This window comes from Pteronotus mesoamericanus, unplaced genomic scaffold (genome assembly GCF_021234165.1).
Source record: "Pteronotus mesoamericanus isolate MK-2021 breed Mesoamerican mustached bat unplaced genomic scaffold, CSHL_Meso_final contig_124, whole genome shotgun sequence".
NCBI classification, from domain to species: Eukaryota; Metazoa; Chordata; class Mammalia; order Chiroptera; family Mormoopidae; genus Pteronotus; species Pteronotus mesoamericanus.
Genome location: NW_026555051.1, coordinates 4,367,611 through 4,392,347, shown reverse-complemented (window position 1 = coordinate 4,392,347; position 24,737 = coordinate 4,367,611). Strand labels below are relative to the sequence as shown.

Here is a 24,737-nt window from a genome sequence, read left to right as displayed (position 1 = left end):
CACGTTCTCCAAAAGTTCATTAAAGTTCTTGAGAAGCCAGGCATGATGGCTCTAGTGATTCAGTGCTCATGGCCCTGCAAAAGGCCTTTATTCAATATTTACTTGTGTCAGATATTGTGTATCTGGCTACATTGTGGGAAGTCAACACCTCAATTTATTTGCCTCACCTCCTGGAGGCTGAGGTTCCCTTGGATTATGTTTCTTATTTGCCAGGGGTGTTTTAAGGTATATACTATTGCCCTCGGTTAACTGTCTCAAGAACTACCCCTCAATCTTCCTCTCCGCCTTCTCCTCTTCCTTCTCCTCTCCTCACCTGCGGATGTGCTTATTGATTTTAGAGAGAGGTGGTGAGAGAGAGAGAGAAACAGAGATCAGTCGCCTGCTGTATGTATGTATGTAGGGGGGATTGAACCTACAATCTTTTAGTGCACAGGACGATGCTCCAACCAACAGAGCCACCCAGTGCTCTGTTGGGCACTCATAATTTTTCAAATGTTGAAATTATAGAACATTATAAAGAAGAAAATAAAATTTAGTTTTCAAAAAATCCAGAAATAATAACTTTTAATGTTTTGGTGTATATTTGCCTTGTGTGTGCATGTATGTGTATAAATTTTATGCCATTCAAATTGTATTTTTTCCAGTCAACAATATAACATAAATACCTTTTATATCTTTCCATGTCAATATGCCTCTGCCATAACATTTTGACATTTGTCTGGTGTTTCATTTTTTACCATGATTTATAGAAATAATTCACTTTGTTAGCTATTTAGATTATCTCCACATTTTTATTGTTATTAACAATGCTTCTATACATTTTGGGGCATGTCTTTGATTTTTGGATTGGTATAACTTAAAAGTGGACTTTCTGGGCGAAACAATATACATATAACTAGGATGTCCAAACTTTTGGCATCTCCGGCCACACTGGAAGAAGAAGAGTTGTTTTGGGCCACACATTAAATAGATAGTGACATGCAATCACAAAAAAAATCTCATAATGTTTTAAATAAATTTACGATTTTGTGTTGGGCCGCATTCATAGCCAACCTGGGCTGCATGTGGCCCGTGTGTGGCAGGTTGGACACCCCCAACTACACTACATAGTTGTGATACTGGCCTCTAGGCATGTGATACCAATTATAATTTCCACATCTCTTCAAAAGCATTATTTTCTTGTCCATTGATAATTTTGTCAATCTGTCTGAAAAATGTTTAATGTTTTCTATTGATTTTTTTTCATATGTAAAAGGCAGAAAGCAGAGAAACAATGAAATATCAGCCAAATGCCTTGTTTGTTTTGTTTGCTTGTTTGTTGGTTTGGTTTGGTTTTCTTGTCTTGTTCTTGCCTAAGTGTGTCTGGATACATAACATTAAACTGAGTAAGCTTGACTCATGAGGAAGCCCCTGTTTAACTCCCTGCTGCAAGGCAGTAGAATGACCACTGATCCTGAGAGTAGATATTACTATTTAGAAAGCACAATAAGAACTGAGGGCACTTCTCAGTGTTATCAGACTTTTCCATTACCTGTCAAAGTTTCATTTCAAATATTTTCCTAAGGTCTGGGTATACCATGTTGGTGTTTGTGATGTTTCCTATATTTCTCTTTACTTACTTTTCTGCACAGTGTGGTCCAAAGGTGAACTATGAAAAAAAAAAAAAGGAGCCACATAATAAACATAAAAATTGGAGGCAAAAAGATCAGGATTCTACCCGTAGCTAGGCAAGTTCTTTAGCCTGTGTGGAACCTCATTTCCTCATTGTAAATGATTCTATACAACAGCTCAAGAGTGGTGGTAATTGTTGTGAATAGAGAGGAACATCTAGAGAGCCTTTATTCAATATTTACTTGTGCCAGATACTGTGTATATATATGTATTATCTTACTAAGTAGGTATTATTTTTTTCTCCATTTTAAAGATGAAGAGTTTGAGGTTCATAATGTGAATTAAATTGCCCAGGTCATACAGGGAGTAAATTATAGCTATTACACATAATCTAGGTTTGCCTAACTCCAAAGCCTATTCTAGATGTGGCTATATGAACAACAATGGGAGTATTTTTATTTATTAGCTCATTGTATATTTATTTAAGACCTATTTGCCAGATACTGCGCTCAGGTCTGCGAATTCAGTGGTGAATAAATTAGATATGGTCCCTGCCCCTTGAAGATTGCAGTCATGTGGCTATAAAGAGACATAAAAAGATAAAGATAAATTTACAAATATATGATTACCACTTGTGATTGGTACAATGAAACAAAAGAACAGGGTGTTGTGAGAGAATAAAGGGGAGACCTACTTTGAATTAGGGAAGACATTTCTTAGAGTGAGAAGTAGAAGATAACTGGGAATTAACCAGGTAAGTTGGGGAGACCATTTCAGCCTTTCAAGGTGGATAGAGAAGCGGGAAGTAGAGAGCTGATCCAGTTGGACCCAAATAAGGCTCTTGAGGGAATGAATGGAGATGCCCTGATGACGGCCACAGCCAGCTTTCTAGAAAAGGGTTGTGGTCATGTCCAAGCATGTGGTATTTCCTTAACATGCTATGTACTGGGGAAAAATCCTAACAGACGTGGATATAGCCTCTCCCTTCCCTTGGAAGTCCTGGCATGCCATTCAGTTTTGCAACTTCCCAACATGCTGCCAGTCAACTCTTCTGCCCTGTTTGGCCCAACAGTACATGAAGTGCATATTATTGTTCCTTGAATGCTTCTCCATCTTCCAACATCCATATGGCAGGAAGCTGGAGCAAAGCACCAGGTTGGTCACTTTTATACACAAGTTGTCTTCACTTTACACCTGGTAATTACATGCTAAAGAGGCAGATGTCCCAGAGAAAAGTTGCTCAGCCTTTTGACTAGCTGTGTAATCATAGGCTCAGGAAATCCAGCAGTGATTTTTAAATAGAGTCAATATTCTGGATAATAGTGGAAGATGAGATTAAACTACATAGCTCTTTTGAATAGTAGAGATATAAACTGAGCAACATTTCTGAATTGCAAAGAGAAGAATAAAATGGAGTCACTCCTTCTGGATAAGTGAGGAAAAAAGAATTTGACTAATAATCCCAGGTAAGGGTAGATCTTTCTGGATGATGGGGGAAGGATGAAACTGAAATGCTTTTCTGGACAACAGAGGGAGGCAGCCCAGAAAACGAAGCAAGGCAGTAGCATCTTCAGCCCACAGAACTAGCCAGCAGGAGGGAGTGTGAACAATGATGGCTTCCTTGTATGGACATCAAGCACAGAGGAAGCTGTGCCCAGGAGGCAGGTCCACTGGAGTTGGTTTATTTCCAAGGCCTCTTGTTGCTGCTTCATATGTGGCCTAGACCCAGTTGACCTCACAAAATCTCAGCCACCCTGTTCCTAAAAGTAAAGCACATTTTTGACACTCTCAGGCTTTCACTGTGACAGAGATACAAAACTAGCATCTTCTTTGAACTGTCCAGATGAGAGGACCCTGGAATTGACTTGGGGATGCTGAAAGTGGGACAATTTAGTCATTTAGTCTTGTGAGATGTTGCATCAGAAGGAAAATTAGTCACGTCCAGTCTAACTCCTTCAATTTATAGTTGACCAACTGAGGCCTAGAGGTGGGAAAATAACTTGTCCGAGGCAAGGTCTCCCAGGCAGATTATGGCATAGCTGGGACTAGTAACCATAATCTCTGATTCTTAGATTGGTTGTTTACAGTGCCAAATTTAAAGCCATTTTATGCGATTAGAGAATGGCTTTCTGGCAGAAGCTCCTCGGACTGAAATCAGAAACAGACAGAAAAGACTAAAGAAAATAAATTCTGTGAATTAGGCACAGTGTCAGATATTTTAAGTATTTTTAATTTTCATTTAATCCTCTCAAAAACTCCATGAATAAGATATTATTGCCATTTTACACTTGTTGAGACTCAAAGACATTAAGTGTCTTGTCTCAGACCACACATGTGACGGAACCAGTACTTGAATTCTTTTTTATTTCTAGACGGAGAGAGGGAGAGGAACATCAATGTGTTGTTGCCTCTTGCATTCTCCCTACTGGGGACTTGGCCTGCTACCCAGGCATATACCCTGACTGGGAATCGAACCAGCGACCCTTGGGTTTGCAGGGCTGTGCTCAATCCCCTGAGCTACACCAGCCAGGGCCTGAGCCAGTATTTGAACCCAGCTCCACTTGAAAACAGAGGCAGAGCTTTTCTACACCAGCAGATTCGAAACATCAATTGGTCTCATGACCATTGCTGATGTGATAAAACCTGGGACAGAAATTAGGTAAGACTAGTAGGATTGGCCTTTTCCTATGGTGAGTAGGAAAAAGAGGAGCAGACAAGTCTTTCCTAGGGTTTGAGAGCAGGGTGATGAAGAAAGTATCAACTCCCTAAAGTCATAATTCATGTTATGGGGAAATTACCATCTAGATAAATAAAGTGCCTCTGATCTCATTTTAGGTATGGTTATTCCAATTTAGGTATGGTTATGGCTATTTTCCTTTTGGCCTATGTACTCTCTGCTCTTATGAATAATATTTATGTCCCAATCTGGTCACTCATGTTTGGTTTTTACACAGGTTATTTATTTATTTATTTATTTATTTATTTAAATCCTCGAGGACATGTTTATTGATTTTAGGGAAAGAGGAAGGGGGAGAGGGAAAAAGACAGTGAGAAAGAGAGGGAGGGAGAGAGAGAGAGAGAAAAAGAGAGAGACCTCCATGTGAGGTTGAAACATCTATTGGTTGCCTCCCATTTGTGCCCACACTGGGGATCGAACCTGAAACCTAGATGGGTACCCTGCCTGGGAATCAAATTCCCAGCCTTTTGGTGTACAAGATAACATTCCAACCAGCTGAGCAACCCAGCCAGGGCATATAGGTTATTTTTTAAATTTTGTATATAATTTTCTTCTGATATGTCATTGGCCAATAACCACAAAACCCCTCTCATTGCTAAAATTCTTGTATGTCAAGCTCTTTAATAAATTAGATCACCTTCAGATGAATTAGTAATAAAAATTAAAGCCATAGCTCGTAGCATGAATAGCTTTGGGATCTTGCCCAACAAGTAAATCATCTGTGTGAGAAAAAAACAGGCTCACAATTTTGGACTCTGGTCTCTGTGGCCACACTGAGCACTGACCTCACCGGTAATTAGCCAAATTGATTGCCTTTCAGATTGTGTCCTCTCATCACGAAAACTTCTTTTCCCAGTTCAAACCACGTGGGTTAAAATGAGAACACAAAAGCAAAAACTGCTCCCCACACCCAGAAGCCCTTTTTGTCAGGGATCCCAAGTGTACCCGGGAGAGCTGTTAGGAGGCAGAGGAGGGCCAGTCATCATCACATACCATACATAGGTGGAGGGCTTGTTGTTCTATTTCCCGCCTATGAGAGGATACCCCTATTGTTTCTGAAAATGCTGACCAGGACCACGCTTCCAACAAAAATTCCTCTACCCCCTACAACAGCAGCAAAAGCAGCAGAAGCAAGAGCAATAGATAAGTGTTTTTGATGAATTGCAAGATGGAGAGGGTTTCCAGTGCCCCCAGCCCTCTTGATACCAAATGCCTTTAAGATACAGCCTTTCCCATCCTAATCTACAAAGGAAACAGGAAAAAGGAACTTAAAACTCCCTGTGCTCAGAGACAGAAATGAGACTGTTACAGCCTGCTTCTGTACTGTTCCTTCTTGCCTCTGACTTGTAAACAAGACCCAGAAGAACATGAGAATGGAAAGCCACAGACCTCTGGGTGTTTGAAAAGATCCTCAGGACCTCACGCACATCTGCGGAAACTGGATGGAGAGATTTGGGGAAGCATGAACCCTTTCATCGGCTTAGTTCTCTATGGAGTCAGCTTGCTCCTTTCTGGTAAGATTTGGCTTTATTGTTTTGATTTAGTTTTGTTTTTTTTTTAAACAGTGATTCTGGGCTCTCTCACTATTTCTTAGTGCTGGTTAACAAGAAGCAGCTGTGGCATAGGCACTGTTTATTTAATATATAACACTCTATTTAATACATGTAAGGATTGAAAAGCAAAGTCCTTGTGGCATGAACTGGCTTTCCCAGTTTCTCTTTTGCATGATTGTCCCCTGTGTTGCCACATTCTCCATGAGGATTGATAAGGTCACTTTATTTCAAGTGATTTATTTATTTGGTGCATTATTTTACTGTTCCTCATTAGAGATTTTTCCCTTAATTTAAAAAAAAGAACAACAAACCTAGTTTTACCTACTTCAACAAAAATCTTCAGTAATTTTTGAAACAATGAAATTCAGGCTGAGAATTAGCAGCATAGAGATTGTCATTTTTAAATGAGAACAATATGTTTTTATACAGATTTCCTATCTGCATCCTATTTTATTCAAAGCAGTCAAATTAGTCTAAATAAACTTATTGTTTTTTTCTTATAGTTGGGGTCAGGAAGATAAGGGTGATATAATTTTTATCTAAACTATTTGGCATAAAATATTTATTTGCCCAAGAAATGAAAGTTTAAGCAGTTACCCAGCTCACTGGGCACAGGAGAGTATCAAGCCTGTTGTGGAATTAAGGAATGATTAACCTGAATGCTTTGAGATTTAGGTCTGTTGTTTAGGTTCTCTACATAGTGACACACCTCTGTAGTTTGCTTACTCGATGGGATACTGAATGAAAGAAGTATCAAAACCTGAAGTGCAAATGATGACAACTATAATTGCCATCAATTTCTCCCCTTCAGCTTGAAAGCATTCTAATTATTGTAATGAAAATGGAATTAATACTGGAGATTAATTTGAGAGAATTTATTGAACTTATTGGTGCAGGCTATATTTCATTAATAGAATTGGATCCAAATAGACATAAGCATCATTTTTATAGTTTTCTGTACATTTGAAATCTTTATTATTAAAAAAATTAACCCAATAAAATAATATAATTGAATATAAAGTAATTTGTTTATAGCTTTTCAGTTTGCTTTCAACAATGAATTACATTGAGGATTTAATCATATTTTTAAGACTAAGAATGTATAATACAAATTGCTAAAAAGGAAAGATTATCTGAGATGGTTTCAGTACTTATGCATAATTTTTTATATTAATATGGAAATAATGTTAATTTTCTTCTAATAATATGTGCCTTTAGACCAGATAATTATCATAATTCCATTTTGGCTTGTTTTTTCTCTGTAATATTTTTATCAGTGACGTGAAATCTAGAAGTGACTCTACATACACCAGGGATTATAGTAATCAAAGCCTAAGGGTCTACAGTTGCTCTGAGGTACATTTTAGGTTAAATTACACACACAAACACAATTATTTTAATTTACTTTTTTTCCCCCTAAAGTTACTATATATGGCAACATAGACTTAGAAAAGCTGTCATAAAATCAAACAAAAATGTTATGTGGCCAAAAGAGTTGCTCCATGTCTAGACCTTAGTTCACTAAAAATAGCACAGACTTCAGCAGGTAGAGGCACAAAGAGAAGGGTTTCAAGCTCTTGTTGAAAAGGGAGGGTAACACCAGCAAGCCTGGTTTCTGGGGTAGGTATGTTATGTTGAATCCTAACTTGCATTCCCAGTCTAAGCCTCAATGAGCATGAATACCCGAGGTTTGGTAATTATAGTAAGAATCCAGCATGATCATATCTATAGGCATAGAAACCCATTCGTCAAACCAAAAACCACTGGTAGACTGTAGTATGGGAGCAGGGGGCTTATGTTTATCTCTCTAGTCCAGTGTGTTGTATCTCATTCCTTTTTTTCCTGAACAAACAACTGAGGAATGATGTCACATTTGCCTCAATGAAGGTGGCTGTGAGTGGAAGATGCTCATCCATAAGAAGGTTGGAGGAGGTGTGTAATTTTCAAAAGACTTCCTCAAACCCACCTAGATTCTGATACATCCTCCTCCCAATTAAGAACCATGGCCAGTTTCTAATAAACATACCAACTTTTACCTACTTCCTCGTCCTCACCCAACCAGGCTGCTCTCTCTAAAGAGTTGTGTATACAGAAAAACAAAATAAGTAATTCTTTCTACTTTATCATAGTGTGTCCTATGTGATCAGCACTGATCCAAGAGGAAGTCTCTGGTAGCGAGCCTTCATACCCCTTTTCTGTCTCATTTGACATTTTAAATAACCTGGATTCAGAGATAGTAGGCATCTTTTCTGGAATGGCAGAGGAAATTCAGTCACAGGCACATCTTGGAGATATTGTGGGCTCAGTTCCAGATCATCGCAATAATACAAGTATTGCAATAAAATGAGTCGCAATCTTTTTGCTGGTGAAGGGTCTTGCCTTTAATTTGTAAAAACACTAAATCTGTGAAGCACAATAAAGCAAAGTGCAACAAAGTGAGGTATGCCTGTGTGAGGCCAGGGAGGTTGTTTCAGATGGAACTTCCTCAACGGTGCTGGTCTTGTAAGGCTAGTACCAAGTCTGAGTAATCGACGGTGGAGGTCTAGAAGCTGGGATCAAAGACACACCTGGGAATTATTTTTAAAGGGAGGAGTTTTGCTTCCTTCACAAATGCTCCCTCCTAATCATCGTCTTGTTGGGAGGTCTTGGCATTTCCTTTCAGCCCTACCCTGGGAGAGCTTCCCACAAGAGTCTAGTTCTTCTAAGACATCTTTCCAGAAGGAAAAGATACTTCCAAGTCTTCCTCAGAAGACTCTTGAGTATGCTCTGTCCTCTAGGGCATTCAGATGGGTGGGCTTCAAAGTTTTCTGACATCATCAATTTGTCTCCTGGGGCCCTACCCCTAAAAAATGTGTGTGTGACTGTGTCACCTGCTTATTCCCTGTAGATGGCTTATTGGTTAAGGCACAAAATCAGGCTTCAGATAGATCTCTCTAGGCTAGACTGGTAAATCAAACAAAAAAACTAGTATTTCAAAATAGGTAATGACAAGTTATGTAGTTGGGTATAATAAATAAATTATGTATGTTTAATTTGAGAGACTTGTTAAAAGTTCTAGTGTCACCAAGTATCACCAAAACTCACAGGAACCAACACATTCTCTGCTTGCTAAAAACATAATGCAATAAACTGTAACAGTTTGCATTGATAGAAATACACGGTCCAATTTAGAAATAGTCATCACTTCACCCTACTGCTTAGAGCGTATCTATTAAACACTGAAGACACGGAGAAATTTGATAGCAAACATAGTAGGCAAACAAAAAAATAAGTGCTTTAGAAACCACATCACACAGGAATATTTAGCCAGGAAAAAGAGATGAATAGCAGTGTTATTAAGGACTTCCATATAGAAGACATCATAGATTAACATTGTGTTTTGCCAGATCTAGGATCCAGGGGTGGAGGGAGTTGTACAAAGAGAGTTTGGCTTTACTAATGAAAACCTTCTAAAAATCCTATTCACATCCCCCTGAGGAGTGAGCTACCGCACTGGATAGTGTTCAGGCATAGGCTGGGTGATCATCTGTTAGGAATGTGAAAAGAGGGTGTAGACATACTTTTCATTTTACTGTCTGTCTGTAGCTCCTCACCGATTACTTAGCAGGTGGCTCAGGTGTCAGAAAAGCCACCAAGATCTTTGCCCAATTAAACCTACCTGGGTGTGTGTCCTGACTGTTAACCCAAATATAGTCACTTTACACTGAATTTTTAACTCAATGTGCCTTTTGAGAAAAAAAAAATCACATGAACATGAGCTATAATGACTCTTTTGAAGCCATTGCTCTGTGGGACTAAGGCAGAGCTAACGAAGAATGCAGGAGAAGGAGTTAACTGAATGGATCTTCAAGTCACAGGCCTGGGGTTAAGCACAAATTGGATGATTATGGAAAGTTATTTAACTTCTCTAAGCCACAATTTTCTCATCCTTTATATATGAGAATATCTATTTCCCAAACTTGTTGCAGGCATCAAGTGTAGTAATGCATGCAAAGTCTTTAGCCAGTAAGACTTCAATAAATAAAGCTAGAGTAATCAAAAGGGAAACATTGCTGTGAAGCTAATGCTAGTTCAAGACTGACCTAATCTTTGCAAGGTGCAGGGAATCACTTACTAGTCATAGAAACAGTTTCCTTTTAAAAGATCTCAACAAACTCCAGTTCCTCAAATTTCCCGTTGGTCACTCACCAGTTGACAAGCCAGAACACTTGGCCTACAATCCAATGCTATTCCTCACCTATCCATTCATCCCTTCTCACGGCCCTTCTACTTCAAACAGGCCCATCTTTACCATATATGCGTTCTTTCCTCTTGGCTCTTGTTCATGCTGCTCCCTCCATTTGGAAATGACATTCTCCATGCCCACACCAGACGCAATTCAACTCAACTTGCCTAGGCCAACTCTTCCTCATGATGTTCTTTTCCTAATTCTGAGTTTCATTACCTCACAGGTTGTATTTCTGAGCTTTGGGCACAGAGATTTCGCTGGAATAGCCTCTAACATTTTTGATGACAGCTTTAGAGGGCATGTATTTGATGTTCAGTAGTTTAATATGCCACAGTGAGAACTTAATATGCCTGAGCAGACCAGAAAGAAAGAAAATGTAGACAGGGTTTTAGCTACACTGAAAGAAAGAAAATGTAGACAGAGTTTTAGCTACACTGAAGTAACAACAACAACAACAGCAGTAGCAGCAATAAGTTGATTTCATATACATTGCAAATAGTATACACTATCTTAAAAGGATGCTTTATGTTAAATATTTGATGTAAATAAGTTCAAAAGAAAATCTTTTTCCCTTAGGTATGAAACATAAAAGATATACTCATAAAAATGTGTTTAACCTGAGATTTACCTAATATTAAGTATCATACAATTGTTGAGTACTACCCAGAATAGATACATACTTTTTATTCAGTAGACATTTACTGAGTTATTGCCTGCCTATTATTATTCATTCATTTACTCACCTATCATTTTAGTTAATGAAGACATATTGATTGAGGAGTTACTTGGTGCCAAGAACTGTACTGGATATCAGGAATCCAAAAAAGAATGAGTCTGTTTTTTCCCCTTGCTACACTCACATTTTAGGAAAAAAGATGAATATAAGTAATGAATAAATAATATGACATTGTGATACATGATATAATAGGGATATATATAAAAATCTATCTTTGCAAGAGCTACAAAAAATTTTATTGGCTCAAATCAAAAATGAAACTTTAAAAATCTAAATTAGACATAAATGTTGGACTAAATGTTTAAAAACACAATGTCAACTTCATTAATTGCTCAATTTAATATGAATAACATTAATTTTTCTCACTTTGTAAGAATTGCTAATAGCAGTGAATATTGTCAAAAAATTATGTCTAATTGTAGCTATAAATTACCCATAGGCAAGTGATTTTATTTTATTTTTATTTAAAAAGAGATTTTATTTATTTTTAGAGAGAGGGGAAGAGAGGGAGAAAGAGAGGGAAAGAAACATTGATGTGTGAGAAATATTGATTGGTTGCCTCTCACATGCCCCAAACTGGGGATGTGGCCAGCAACCAACGTATGTGCCCTGACTGGGAATCAAACTGGTGATGTTTTCGTTTGTGGGATGATGCCCAACCCACTTAGCCACATCAGTCAGGGCTAGACAAATGATTTTAAAACTAAGAAGATGAAAAAGAAAAGGAAGAAAGAACTTTCTATTAAAGGGAGCAAGGGGTGTGAAATAGAGCAAAATCCAGGAAGTTGAGTAAGGTTGGAATGTAGGGTGGAGGTGGAGAATTAAGATTGGGGCCATATTGGGAAGGGCTTTGTAGGTCATTTTAAGTAGCTTATACTTCATGGGGTACACATTGAAATTTAGCATTTTGTTTATTCTATTGTATCTGGTTTATGTCTTGGAATATTCACTCTGATGATAGTGTGGAGGATGAATTGACATGGCAGAGACTGTAGGCCTGGGCCAATTTGGCTTCCCAACACTTCAGGCAGGAAGGTCTGGGTGAAGAAGGAGCTTGAAAGTGTTTAGGAAGTAAAACTGTAGGGGTTGGTGATTGATTGCTTACAGGAGATTGAGAGAAAGGGGAGAGGATAAGCATTGCTTCGGGATTCTGGTTTGGGTAATAGTGGTGCCATTTCAGTGTGGTAAAACACAGCAGAAGGAACTGGTTGGAGATGGGCTGAAGTGGAGCAAGCAATTATTTTGTGTATGTTGACTTTGTTTCCATGTAAATGGAAATATTTAACAAAATTGGGTTTCCTGAGTCTGACACTTAGAAAAAGGGATTGGGCAAGGGAATTGAGATGTAGAAATCTTTGGGTTACAGTAAGTGAAGTTATGGGCATGAATATATCTTAAGCTTTATGTGAAAGGAAGAGAAAGAGGATATAGCTAAGTGTTGTATGAAGTAGTCAGGGAATTGGTAGAAGGAAATCCAATCAGATTCCTTTCCTGGGATTTTAGAAAATTGGCGCTGTGACAGCTAAGGAAGGAGAGAGTTTTAAGAAGGGGACAGTAAGATGGGGGCAGTAGTGTAACAGCCTCAGGGCCTGGCATGGGGGAACCAGACTGCAGATGTGTTGTCTTACAAAGGACCAGGTGCACTGATAGTATTAAGAACCTAAACTAGAAGGGATGTCAGAGGATCAGCTGGCATCACTCCCAGCCCTCAGGAAAGGGAATGTCTAAAGTTGCCTCCCTTATTTCTGGAATTTAAAACTGATAACCCAATTCCCACCAGTCTGGCCAAACTCTTTCTTAACTCACATCACACGTGCAGAATGTTTATTTAGATTGAGCCATGACTGCTTCTTTGTACATCCCACCCCCACTGCCTCCTTTTGCTCCTTCGGGAGGAATCTGACTATCCTTCTCCTTGTGTTCCTTCCCAAAGGCTACAGGGACAGGTGTGGGGACACGGGTCTGCCAGATGGACAGAGTTCTGACTCTTTTCAATACGTCTGTTGATGAGAGGCAGTGCATTCCCACTGCCTGGTGACTCTGTATCTAACATGGTATGAGTTTAACAAAGAGAGGGAGAAAATTGAAAGATGAACCAAAGGAACCCATCAGGCAGCCTGTTGAAAGGCATGGTGTGTGGCTGCTGTTTGCTCTCAGCTTGTCACAGACCCTTGTCCAGGGCTTGATCAGTGAGGTGTGTGTGGTGGTCACACCCATCTCAGTAGATCTGTCAGCTTTCCCGCTTTTGTTAGAGGGTGATATCATGTTTCCTGGGGGGAGCGCTGGAAGACAATGCTAGGCCACTTTCCTCCAGATACAATAGGCGGAGTCAGGAAGGCAGTATTGACATTGCTGGGGCTGGGGAGGCACTCACTGCTCTGCGGCCGTCAGATGGTGAACCAGCTTAACCTTGGCATACAGGGCCTGGGTTGTGCAAGGCGTCTGGCTGCAGAGCCAAGGGGACTCCACCCTGGGGACAGCAGTTCTTTAGACATCTGGGAATCTGGGATGGGCTTCAAATTCCGATCCCTGTGTCAAAAACAACTGTAAAACAATAATAGTACAAGTAATAACAAAAATGACTATCATAGATGAATATCTCTATGTACCAAATATTTAATATGATTTTAGTATCTCCCAACAAATTTACACAATAGGAATTATTAATTTTTAAAAATCTATGTTGAAACCCAGGTTCACAAAGGTTGTGACTTACCCAAGGTTTTAAACAGTTGTAGACATTCATTATTTTGTCTATATAATGAATATATATAGACAAAATATTCCTATTTCTAACATCCCTATTTTTTAAGAGCTGCCATGATTTCCCTCCATGTGATTCTGATGGGACTGCCAATCACTGATCACAGAGTGTTCCATCCATCTGACAACAGCAATTAGATCAGTTGGAGGGTGCCAGCCCCACATGGTCGGTTAGACTCTTCCTCTGGGAATTTATGAGCAATATGCTCTCTTTCTTCAGTGAGGACACTGTACACCTGGAGCTACCAGGTTCCTTGAGCACTTGAAGGAAGCTGGTCTTTGGTGAGAAAGAATGAGGACAGTAACAGAACCGGACCAAGACAGGCACTCTGACATCATTTAAGCACTGTGTCCAGTGGTTTTAGATCAGAGACCTGTCCCTATACTTCCAGTCATGGGAACCAGTCACTTTTAGTTTGCTTGTACCATATTGAGTTGGTACCGTGTCTTGAAAGTGAATAGTCCTGAGTGACCCCATGGTCTCAGTAGGAAATGATGGAGGCCAGAGTTCAACTGAGAATGATCTGAACCCAAATTCTGAATCTTTCCAAAACTTCACTTGTCTTCTAACTAGTAGTTCCTAGTCTCTTCGAGCTGACACCTGGAAAATGGGGCTGATAACAGTATCTATTCATGTGATTTTGGGGAAGATTTTAAAGGAGATGTTACTTAAAAGTACTTAGTACAGGGTTGGTACATGATGAGCTCTCAATAAAAATCAGATGCTCTTAATTATTTGCTTATAAACAAAGCTGGTTACTTTTATATTGCCAGTCTTTTCAAAGCACAGATCCATCCACGAAGATAGGTAGCTCTATATTCTGTGCCAGATGGAACTCCCTGGCTTCCTTGGTGAAACTCAACATTGGTACCCTAAGCTGGGCCTTGTCTCAGGGATAAGGAAAGAAAAGCTTAGAGCTGTGTGTTCTTGGGATTTTGCTAAAAATCTGGAGTGTCAGGTGGGGGAATTCCTACATGTGGCTCAATAGGTCACAACATGGTGCTCCCTACTTTTCTTCTGCCAGCCCCCCATTTCCTCTTGTCTCTGGCCCTGACTGACTTGAAGCTCTAGTGTGAATTGTCTTCTGTAGAACCCTATCTCATTTATCCCAAACCTAATTTTTAGTTCTTGATAATTTACTCTAGAATTGTCATTTCCAAGTGGAATGTGCCTCACTTCTGACTAAGCTCATTATTAGATTTTTGGGTCCATCTGGGAGTGAGTGAGTGAATGTGTGTGTGTATGTGTGTGTGACAATAGTTCTGTCCCCTTTTCACTACCATCTCTCCTCTAATGCCTTCTTCTCTCACGCTCAGTTCTCCTTGTGTCCAGCACCTCTTGAATCTATAAAGCACTTTCTAATCTTCTGGGGTTGATTTAAGTGTCCACCAATTTATGATTCATTGCCACCACTTCAGATCAAAGAGCAGAGTAGAGGTGGTAGTTGATTGTGGTCAGCAACATTTTAGGAGCCTTTCTTAACCTACCTCACCAGGCTCTTGTTATTCTCAGTTCCTCATGGTATGTGGAAGGCGTATTCCAGTCATACTAGGCTCTTTGCAGTTTCCCAGCATACACTTTGAAGCTTCCTTGCCTTTGTGTATGCTGTATCTTCTGCTAAGAATGCCCTCTTATTCTCTTCTTCCCCTGTCTGAGTTATTAATACTTTGAGGCCTATATCAGGTGTTATTTCTTCCAAGAAGTCTTCCTTAAACTCCTTACATGGGTGAGGGCCCTGCTATAGCCTGGATTCCACCAAAAACATAGCCTCATGTGCAAGTAGATTGTTTGGAAAGTGATCCCAGGGAGCAAGAGTAGGGGACTAAGTGAATACAACTGTACCAGGATGTGCTATCATACTGACCACTGCTATAGATTCCTGGTGCTCCAGACCTTCTGAGGAGCCATATGAAATGAGACTCAGAAATGTTCACCTGCAAAGGGAGAAAGGCATTCATCCTTTTCTATACTCTCCCTTTATTCATGAGTTAAGTAGATGTAAGAAGCTAGTGAATTACTCCTGGTTTCCTGTGCTGTTGTGCCAGACAAAGTTCTAGGGGAGGAAGTGAGGTCTACTCACAGGGGCTCTGAGTGAGCTACTTGGAGGTTACATCTGCTCGCAGCTGGTGGAGGCCTGCACAGAAGTGGCCCCTGCAGTAGCAGCTGACACAACAGCTGGGCAGGGGAGGATTTACTTTGATGCTCAAGAGATGTTGGATATAGGCACCCTTGTGCTTGCTCCTGTCATAGTACTTAGAAAATTAAATTACAATTTATAGTTTACTTGTTGGTTTTACCTGCTAGGCTATCAGCTATGTTTGGCATTTCAATAATCTCAGCATCAAACATAGTATACTGGTTGGCAGAGAAATGTTTTAATAAGTGGTTTTGCATTGGATTAAATGTTCTAACTTAGTGTTTCCCCAAGTTTGTAAATACAGTACTGCTAGCCTGAAATACGATTTTATGTAGCGCTTGGAGGAATATTTTTAATTATGATATTTGTTAGTATGTAGACACAGAGCCCCTGTGAGTCGTCCTCACTTCCTCCCCTAGAACTCTGGGGCAACAGCACAGGAAACCAGCAGTAACTCACTAGCTTCTTACATCTACTATAGTATGTAGTATATAATAAGTATGTATATGTATCATATCAGTCATATAATTGTATGACTTTTCTGGCTTAGTATGACTAAGGACAAAAAGGTGAGTTAAAGAAAATGATTACTAGAATATTTATACAAGTAACATGTAGACTCAGTAAGAATCATGACAGTGATGCATAAATTAATGTAGTTTGGGAAATGAAACTGTAAATGAGTCAGTCAATTATTTTAAGACTGTGTGTATGTCCAAATAAAAAAGAGAAAAGGAAGTGGGTATGTAATTAACAGAATCCAGTTATACAGACTATGTGAAAGTCTCAGTGTGATCAACCTGTCTCAAATGACTGTCTTGGACTCTAGTCTTGCTTCTCCTAGAAAATCTGCAAAGTGGACATTAATAAATTACAGACAAGACCTAGTTTATCCCGTGGCATATTGGGCATCCCTCAAAGTCCAGCAGTTAGCCAGCAAACCAATGAGCAATGCCCACCAGTGGAGAAGTGGGTGGGTCAGTTACAGTCATTCATTCAAGCTAACATATACTGACCCCCTTCTATGCACTGGGAATCTGCTAGGCATTGGAGTGACAGAGATGGTAAAGAGAGGGACCTGACCTCAAGTGGCCTGCAGTCTGGGGGATGAGAAGCTCTGATCTATAGAGCTGACAACGGACCCTGGGAACATGGGAGCTGCTGAGTAATCTGGGAAGAGGACGGGGTCTCTTTGGGAGGGTGACATTTGAGAAGGATGAGTAAGATTATGCTCTGTGGAAAATCCAGAGTGGATATGAGGAGTAGAGGCATTCAAGGCAGAGGGAAACACATGGAAAATGAGGAGAACAAAGTTTAACACTCTAGGGCACACTGAAGGAGGTGGCAGGAGGTAAAGCTGGGAACCTGAGTTGGGAAGAAGGTAATTTGGTTTGAGGTGGGCTGAGTGGGCAGGGACAGACACTTCTGGGTAATGTTAGGATGTAGGGTGAAGCTGTGTGAGGGAATAAGATTACCCAAGGGGTAGTTCTGGGAACAGCTATATCAAGGGTTAGAAGAAGAGAAAACTGAAGACATTCAATGAGACAAACCAAAGGAGGAGGGAGTTTCCACTACATCAAAACTTGCAGGGGCAGAAGCAGAATAAGGAGAGGGACTAGAGAATTTGGCAATTTGGTGCTGTTGCAAAGCATTCTTAGTGGATGGGAAAGGCTGGGATTTAGGAGTAAGTGGGAGGTGAGGACATGGAGTAGGTAAGCAGGGATTCCTTTCTGAGAGATGTCCCAGGTCCTGGCAGGTTCCTGTGTGCATACACTTTTCTGTAGACTTGATTCTAGGTGAGCTGGTAGGAGAAGCACAGAGGTCCTCCTTGCTGTCGCTGACTCAGGCACTAGGAGGATATGCAAAAGTTTAAAGGAAGTTGGGAAAGACCTCTTCCATAACAAACATTCCTCCCTTTCCCTGGATGTGTCCCCAAATTACCTGAATTATGAAATTATTATAGTTTCACAAATACATGGTAATGGAGGTAGAAGTTTTCATGGAGGGGCCACATACTGTTACCAAGGAAAACAGAATGTTAGAACTATCAAAGACTTAAAAGATTGTCTAGTGCAGTGTCTCTGTGCCTTCACAGAATGCTAATCCCAGGAGAAGCATAGAGTCTTTTTTTCCTAACATCACGTGGGGGTAGTGTGCTATAATTTGAGAAATGCTGATGTGATTCACTCTGCTCATTTCAAAGATGTTGACACTGAGACTCAGAGAGTTCAGAACTTAGCTCAAGCTCACTCAGCTCATCAGAGGCCAAGCTTCTTGACTTTAATAGAGGATATAGAAGGTAATGTAAATTAGAGATTAATTCATGTGCTGTATAGTCAGATGGGGCAAGATTGCATTCCATCTTTATCATTGTATTGGTTAGCCATTGCTACATAACAACTACTCCCTGAACTCAGTGGCTAAACCAGTGTTTACCATCACCTACACGCCTTTGGGTCATTTAAGCTTTTGCTGATCTATGCTTAGCACAGCTAAGTGGTGCTGGTTCAGGCTGCAGCAGCTGGGACAGCTCGGCTTCTTGCTGCAGGTGTGTGGGTTTTCTGGGTGATCCTGCTCACACGTACCTCATCCTTCTTGGATCAGTAGATTATTCATTGTTCTCATGGTGGTGGTAGAAATGCAGGAGGGCTCAGTAGAAACAAATAAACAAGTGAGACTTCTTAAGGCCTAGGCTCAGGACTAGCAAACCATCACTCCCAAAGTCATGTGCCATGCCCAACGTCAAGGGCTAAGAAGAACACTGTGTCCATGATGAGGCCAAAGTGAGCATGTGGATGGAAGAATTGGTGCCAACAATTCAATCTAATGCTAGTTTTGTGCTGTGGTGCAAGTTGTTTTCGGGAGGGATAAATTAGTTAGTTAATGTGAATCATTTAGAACAATGCTTAAACTTAGAAAACACTAGGTAAATGTTAGTATTTTTACTACTTGGATCACCCTAACCATCACTACTGGTACTGTATCCTACTTGATGGAGGATACTTGGGGTCTTTGTGATCAGAGTGGCTATGGGAGGGTCAGGGTTAGAAGAAACCTTCTGAAGAATCCCCAGATTCCTCATGCATGAATTCCTTTCTTTCTCTTCTAAGTGCCTGATGGCTGCAGATGTAGGGCCTCTGGCAGTGCGGCCTTTGCTTTGTGCTGACCGGCCCTCCCAGTCCCTTTTCCCTGTGTGTCTCACACCCAGAGTCAGCAGTGTTTTTCACACAAACCATCTGCCAAGAGGTGTGGAACTGGAGCCAGAAACGCACAACAGCTGCAGGAGCTCAGCCACGTTCAGAGGCCTGTAGTAATCTCCCAACAGGCCTAGCTAAGCACGGCCCGAGCCCCGACCACTGAGTGACTTTAGAGTACGTAAGCCATCAGCAAAGTGTGATTCCAGCATGAGTAATACATGAATTCTGCCAGCTGCTCCTGGAATCAAACAAAAAACAGTGCTGTTGCCAGCCACGCATAAAAATCACCATTAATTGCATCACTGTCTTCCCACAAAGCTGGGAAGAGCCAGTGACTCAGGCAAACTTCTGTTAGAGGCCCTCTTTTCCTATTCTAGAGATTGCTTTCTGATGGAACTCATGGCTTATAACCCCTACCAAACGTACCTTTTCATTTTAACCAGGTGGTTACGATTATAGGCTCTGAGGGCAGATGAATCTGGGCTGGAGCCCGCTCAACAATGTGATAGCTTTGTGACCTTTGACAAGTCATCTCACCTCCCTTTAGAGAGGGATAATAATGTCACCCACACTATAGAGTTGTGGTGATTGCAAGATATCAATATAAGCATATCAAATGCTTAGCAAAGTGCAGTTTCATAAAAGATGCTCAATAAATATTAGCTATCATTATTATTTCTTATGTCTCTCTATGCCACTATAGTTATTGCTCCTAAGAGAACCTTGTCTCCAAGAATCTGTATGTGTCACTCTCTTTCATTGCATCCCATTTCGACATATCTCATCCCTTCCCAACCCATTCTATTCTATAAATATTTTCTGAGCTCCTTCTCCATGCTTAACACTAGGTCAGTAGATAAAAGATGAATAAAATAAAGTCATTGCTGCTAAATAGTTGCTGTTGGGGTGACAGTTGAAGAGAGACATAGAGTAGATTCTTATTACTCATCGTAGTTTTGTTCTATAAACCATGAACACGGGGTTAGTTTCCCTCATATCAAAACTGTTTTATCAACCGATCAATACAAAAATTGGTTTTGTGTGTTTCTGTTTAAAGACAAATCATTAAATGTATATGGCTGATTCATTAACCCAAGCTTGTAGATAACAGCCCCAAACTCCTGCCTGAACAAAGCTTATCTAACACATGTATTTTCTTGTAAGGCACGTCACGGCATTCTTGTGCTTAGGAACATTAGATAGCCTTTTTTCACTGTGCTTGAGGGCCATCTTCAATGGTAAAATTGCCAATAAAAGGCACAAAAAGGTGAAAAAGTGGCACTAAATGTACCTCAAGAAACAATACTGGTTTACAGCAGGAGAGCTGAGTGCAGCGATGTCTCGTTCCACCTAAGGTGGTAAAGGTTTTCCCTGCTCTGCGTGGGTTCGAGTGACTGAATGACTGGGAAGTCACTATGAGTAGCAATTTTGAGGTATAAATAAATTGTAAGCAAACTCTCAGACATGGAATCAACAAATAATGAGGCTAGACTGTTTATGCAAGTGACTAAACAACTCAGACTGCAAAAATGTTTCCACAGAAGTCAGGGCAAGTACAGGATAGAGAGAAATTGATTCAGTGTAGGGCAATCAGGTTCCACTGAATGAAATCAGACTTTCAGATGCAGGAGGGCATTTCTGACAGATCATACAGAGATGGAAGCATGCAAGGCTGAAAACCTTGCAGCCAGCCCGACTAACCAGATTGGGGCTAGTGAGCAGAGGGATTTCTGCCTCCAGCACTGCACTGTGTAGCTCAGGTTTGCCTGGATGCTCTCAGAAGGCCCCTTCTCACCCATTAGCTATACCTGTCCAGTTAGTTATTCCTGACAGTATTTTTTCTCTGGCATGCATGACCCATGGTTTCTTTGGTTTTTACAGAGCTAAGTCAGTCCAGGTCCTAGTCACACTAGATATTCAATAAATGAAGAGATTTCTACTAAACTGATGATTTGGGGAAAAGAGACATCTCTAATGTTTTCCTCCACAAAGCTGATATATAGTTTCAATTATTGCAGTTTTCTTATATATTTCACAGCTAGGTTTTATAATTATCATTATATTAAGTTCTAAACATTTATCTCTAATAATTCTTAGCAACATCCCCAAAGATATCGTTTTTGAAACTTAATGAATAATTATGAGTTTTATCTTGAAGAATAAGCAGGCGGAATAGCTAAGAAAATTCTGGGAATGAAAGAGTAATGTCTTGGGACCAGCTCTACTAGATCTTAAGAGAGAGTAAAGCAATGTAATACAGTGGGGTACAGTCCAAGACCACGGACACACACATCAACAGACTAGAAAGGCCAGAACCAGACCCGAGTTTACATAAAAATTTAATATCCTAGAAAGGACACAAATCCATGGGGATGGGAATAATAGTTCTATGAAAAATTAGTTTTCTGTTTGGAAAAAAAGAATTGTTTGAAAAGCTCATCTGCTCCCACACACCAAGATAAATTGCAAATGGATTAAAGAGATTTAGTGAAAATTTAAGCCATCAAAAGAAGATGAAAGTGACTATTTATTGACTTTTTATATGGAGAAGGACTTTTTAAGTTTAAAAACAATGGGAGAAACCACAAAAATAAAAATCAATATACTTAGCTATATAAATATTCCAACTGTTAATCCAACTGTAAGCAAAATTAAAAGGCAAAGAACAAATGAGAAAAAAACACTTGCAACAAATATGGCATGTAAGAGATTAAAGTATTTTTGTAAAAGAAACTCATTGAAATTGATAGAAAAACATCAAAACATCAATAGAAAAAGAAAGTAACAAATAATTCACAAAAGGAGGAAATACACATGCTTAACAGTGTGTGAAAAAGTTCACCCTCTAGTTTAAAATTAAAACAAAATAAGGTACTATTTTTCTGTATCAAACTAGCAATGATTAAAAAACACATGAGACTACTCAATAATACATGGCTGGAGTTGATGAAATGTTCGCTCATACATTGTAGCTTTTTAGATAGAAATTTGGCAATGTAAAGTAGAATGTTAACATTTTAATGTTATTGTTATATTAAGTAAAAATTCAGGATATGAAATTGTATTTTGCTTTAGCCTAGGAAAAATCTAAGTGCTACTTTAGTTTCTGTAGTTTCTTTCTATATCAAGTTGGGGGAAAAAATAAAGGGCATATATCAAGTGTTAACAAGGAGAAAAATATTCCTTTTTAACCATTTCTTACTTCCCACTGTGTTTGGATAGGCCTGGACTGGTGTTTAAAGAAGGATTTCATATTAAGAAGATATATTTTAAAATACTTTATATTCTGAATATCCTAAAAAGACCTTTAAATATAGTATTAATTTGGTTTTAGAGATACTTTTTGATGATTATTTTTATTCTTAAGTTGTTATTACTTAACAAGATAAAAATAAATATAAAAGGACTCACATTTATCAGGACCACTGTATATTTTGCATACATAAAATGCTTTTTGACTGTAAGATATTAATTAATGCAGTGCTATTACAAAAAAAATAAAGAGATTCCAGAGACAATGTCTTCCTTGGACATTTTTATTGAATATTCAGGTGGCCTATTGAAATAAGACCCAGGGAAACAGTGAGAAACGTTTCTTTCACTATGTTCAGTTGATTTTTAAAGCTGGGGAACAAAAAATAATATACAAATTGGAACGCTGGATACTTATTTCAAATTATGGCATTTGTACGTTTTTCCTTCCTGAAAGTGTTTATTTCTCTGGTTACAAAAATAATTTATGTTGATGTAGAAAAATTTGGATACATGGAAAAATATTTTTAAAAATTCAGCCACTCAATTTACTAGACATGCTTCAAATGATATATATATATAAAATTTACTCTGAGATTTACTGCCTACAAACACAAATTTCTATAGGTGGTTGAGATGGAAACAACATGTGCAGTTGTTTTTCTCTCAGTTGACATTTGAGTATTGCTCCCCTTCAAACATTACAATTTTGAAATTAGCTACACAGACCTCAGCAATCAGGTTTTAATTTCAAGCATACAGAATAGATAGAGCACAGTTTTGGCTTTCTTTGAGTGTATTATGCAATCTAAGAATTAAAGTCAATTTAACCTAGTTTTAACTCCTTTGGAGACAAATTAGGAGTATGATAAATTCTGTTTGAAACCTCGGCCTCTGGCTGATTAGTTACATTTTAAATTCTGAGTCCAGGGATTTTGGACTTCAGTTTGCAGAGCATGTGATAAACCTGTTCTCCAGTTATGACCTTAGACTTTAAATGTGTGTCATCCTTAGATGGAGTCGTATTTCTTCCTTAGGTAAACTTAAAGCTAATTAGATAAAAATAAAACATCATGACCCCTCCCAGAAGTCAAGTCCATTTGAAGATCTAACAGACTGAGAGAACGGAGGCTTTAGCAATACAGTCCACAGTGCCAGGCCTTAGAAGGAGTGCGCTTCTGAGTTTTCAGAAACATATGTGCTGACTGAAGTCATTTCTTACCCATGTTTGTGTTTCTTCTTTGGGCTCTTTCAACATGAAAAAAGGGACAAAAGGCTTTAAAATAAAAGTTTAAAAGGATTCTTGTCCTAACGTACTATTATTGTGCTAGGTAGAATTCATTATTAGCTCACACCCTCTGGACCTCATTTTCTATGGATATGTCAGTAAGTTAAAGATTCTATTAAAAATGTTAGCTTTTCCCCGTGATAGGCTCTGCACATAGGATCACACCACAGCAGAAACTAGTTGTGACAATTTTTCAGGGGAGCAAACTCCATTTTCTCTTCATGAATCACACCTTTAGGGAATTGTAAATCATCATCATCATCACCATTTATTGACTATTCTACTATTTACCTCACACTCTTAACACATCATTCATAAAATTTATAAAGCATTTTTTCATACGAATGTAGAGCTGTACATTAATCCATCTCAGTGAAATGCTTGGAGGTTAGTATCATCAGCTTGACTTTACGGATGGCCAATGATGGGACAAAGGAAGCTAAGTAACTTGTGCATGGTCCTTTATTACATAAATAACATGTGGCAGACCCGGGATGCAGACCAAGATGGTTTCGTTCCCTAACCCCTGGCCACATACTGCATCCCTCTGCTGCTCAGCAGCACTAAGTTCCTGGTCCTCCACGGGTGATTCTGAGATACGCTGAGCCCCGTGCAGGGCACCTGGAGGTCCTGATGTTTGGACACATCATCACGATGAAAGGCACTACTATAAATCCAAGGCTTGCTGTGCACAGCACTAGCTGCTTGCCTTCCTTTCCAAGAATTCAGTTTTTCAAATGTTTATCTTTTTATTCTGTGTGTACAATACCACCAACTGGAGATAGGCACTGTTAACATTTTCCAGATAAGATTGAATTTTATATCCTCCCCGTGGAATTTAGATGTCCTCCTCCAGGTTTCCCCTGTGAATTCCCAGGGCATTTTCATTCTCACGGGTATGTCCCACACTGAGTGCTGACTGAAGTTTTGATTTTATTTAATTCAGACACCCCTGCCTCACTCCTGCCTGTGTGGTCTCTGTTTAAGCTGGTGTCAACTGAGAATTCAGCTCAGCCTTTTACATCAATTAAAAATAAGAATGACAATAACATCTCTACACAAAGACAGACCCACAAGTACAGAGAGACGCATGGACACAATCATAAACACAGAGAGAGATTTTTTTTGTGAGTATAACATACTGAACTGATGAGTTGAGACAAAGATGGGATTTATACTGGGGCAATGAAACTCACATCGAGTATTAGACACTGTTTGCTCAAGTCCTTCGGCT

At 39.4% G+C, this 24,737-nt stretch overlaps 1 protein-coding gene across 3 annotated transcripts in view; it reads left to right on the top strand.

Annotated features, from left to right (window-relative positions):
* The first annotated feature begins 5,266 nt into the window (after positions 1-5,266).
* Positions 5,267-24,737, top strand: part of TEK (TEK receptor tyrosine kinase) — a 106,192-nt gene continuing 86,721 nt past the window's right edge. For all 3 annotated transcript variants that reach the window (XR_008530416.1, XM_054588113.1, XM_054588111.1), the window contains exon 1: positions 5,267-5,862. Coding sequence is in view for 2 of the 3 variants with exons in the window: in XM_054588113.1 (XP_054444088.1) it covers positions 5,811-5,862 (52 nt within the window). In the remaining variant the exon portion in view is untranslated. The remainder of the gene's footprint in view (positions 5,863-24,737) is intronic.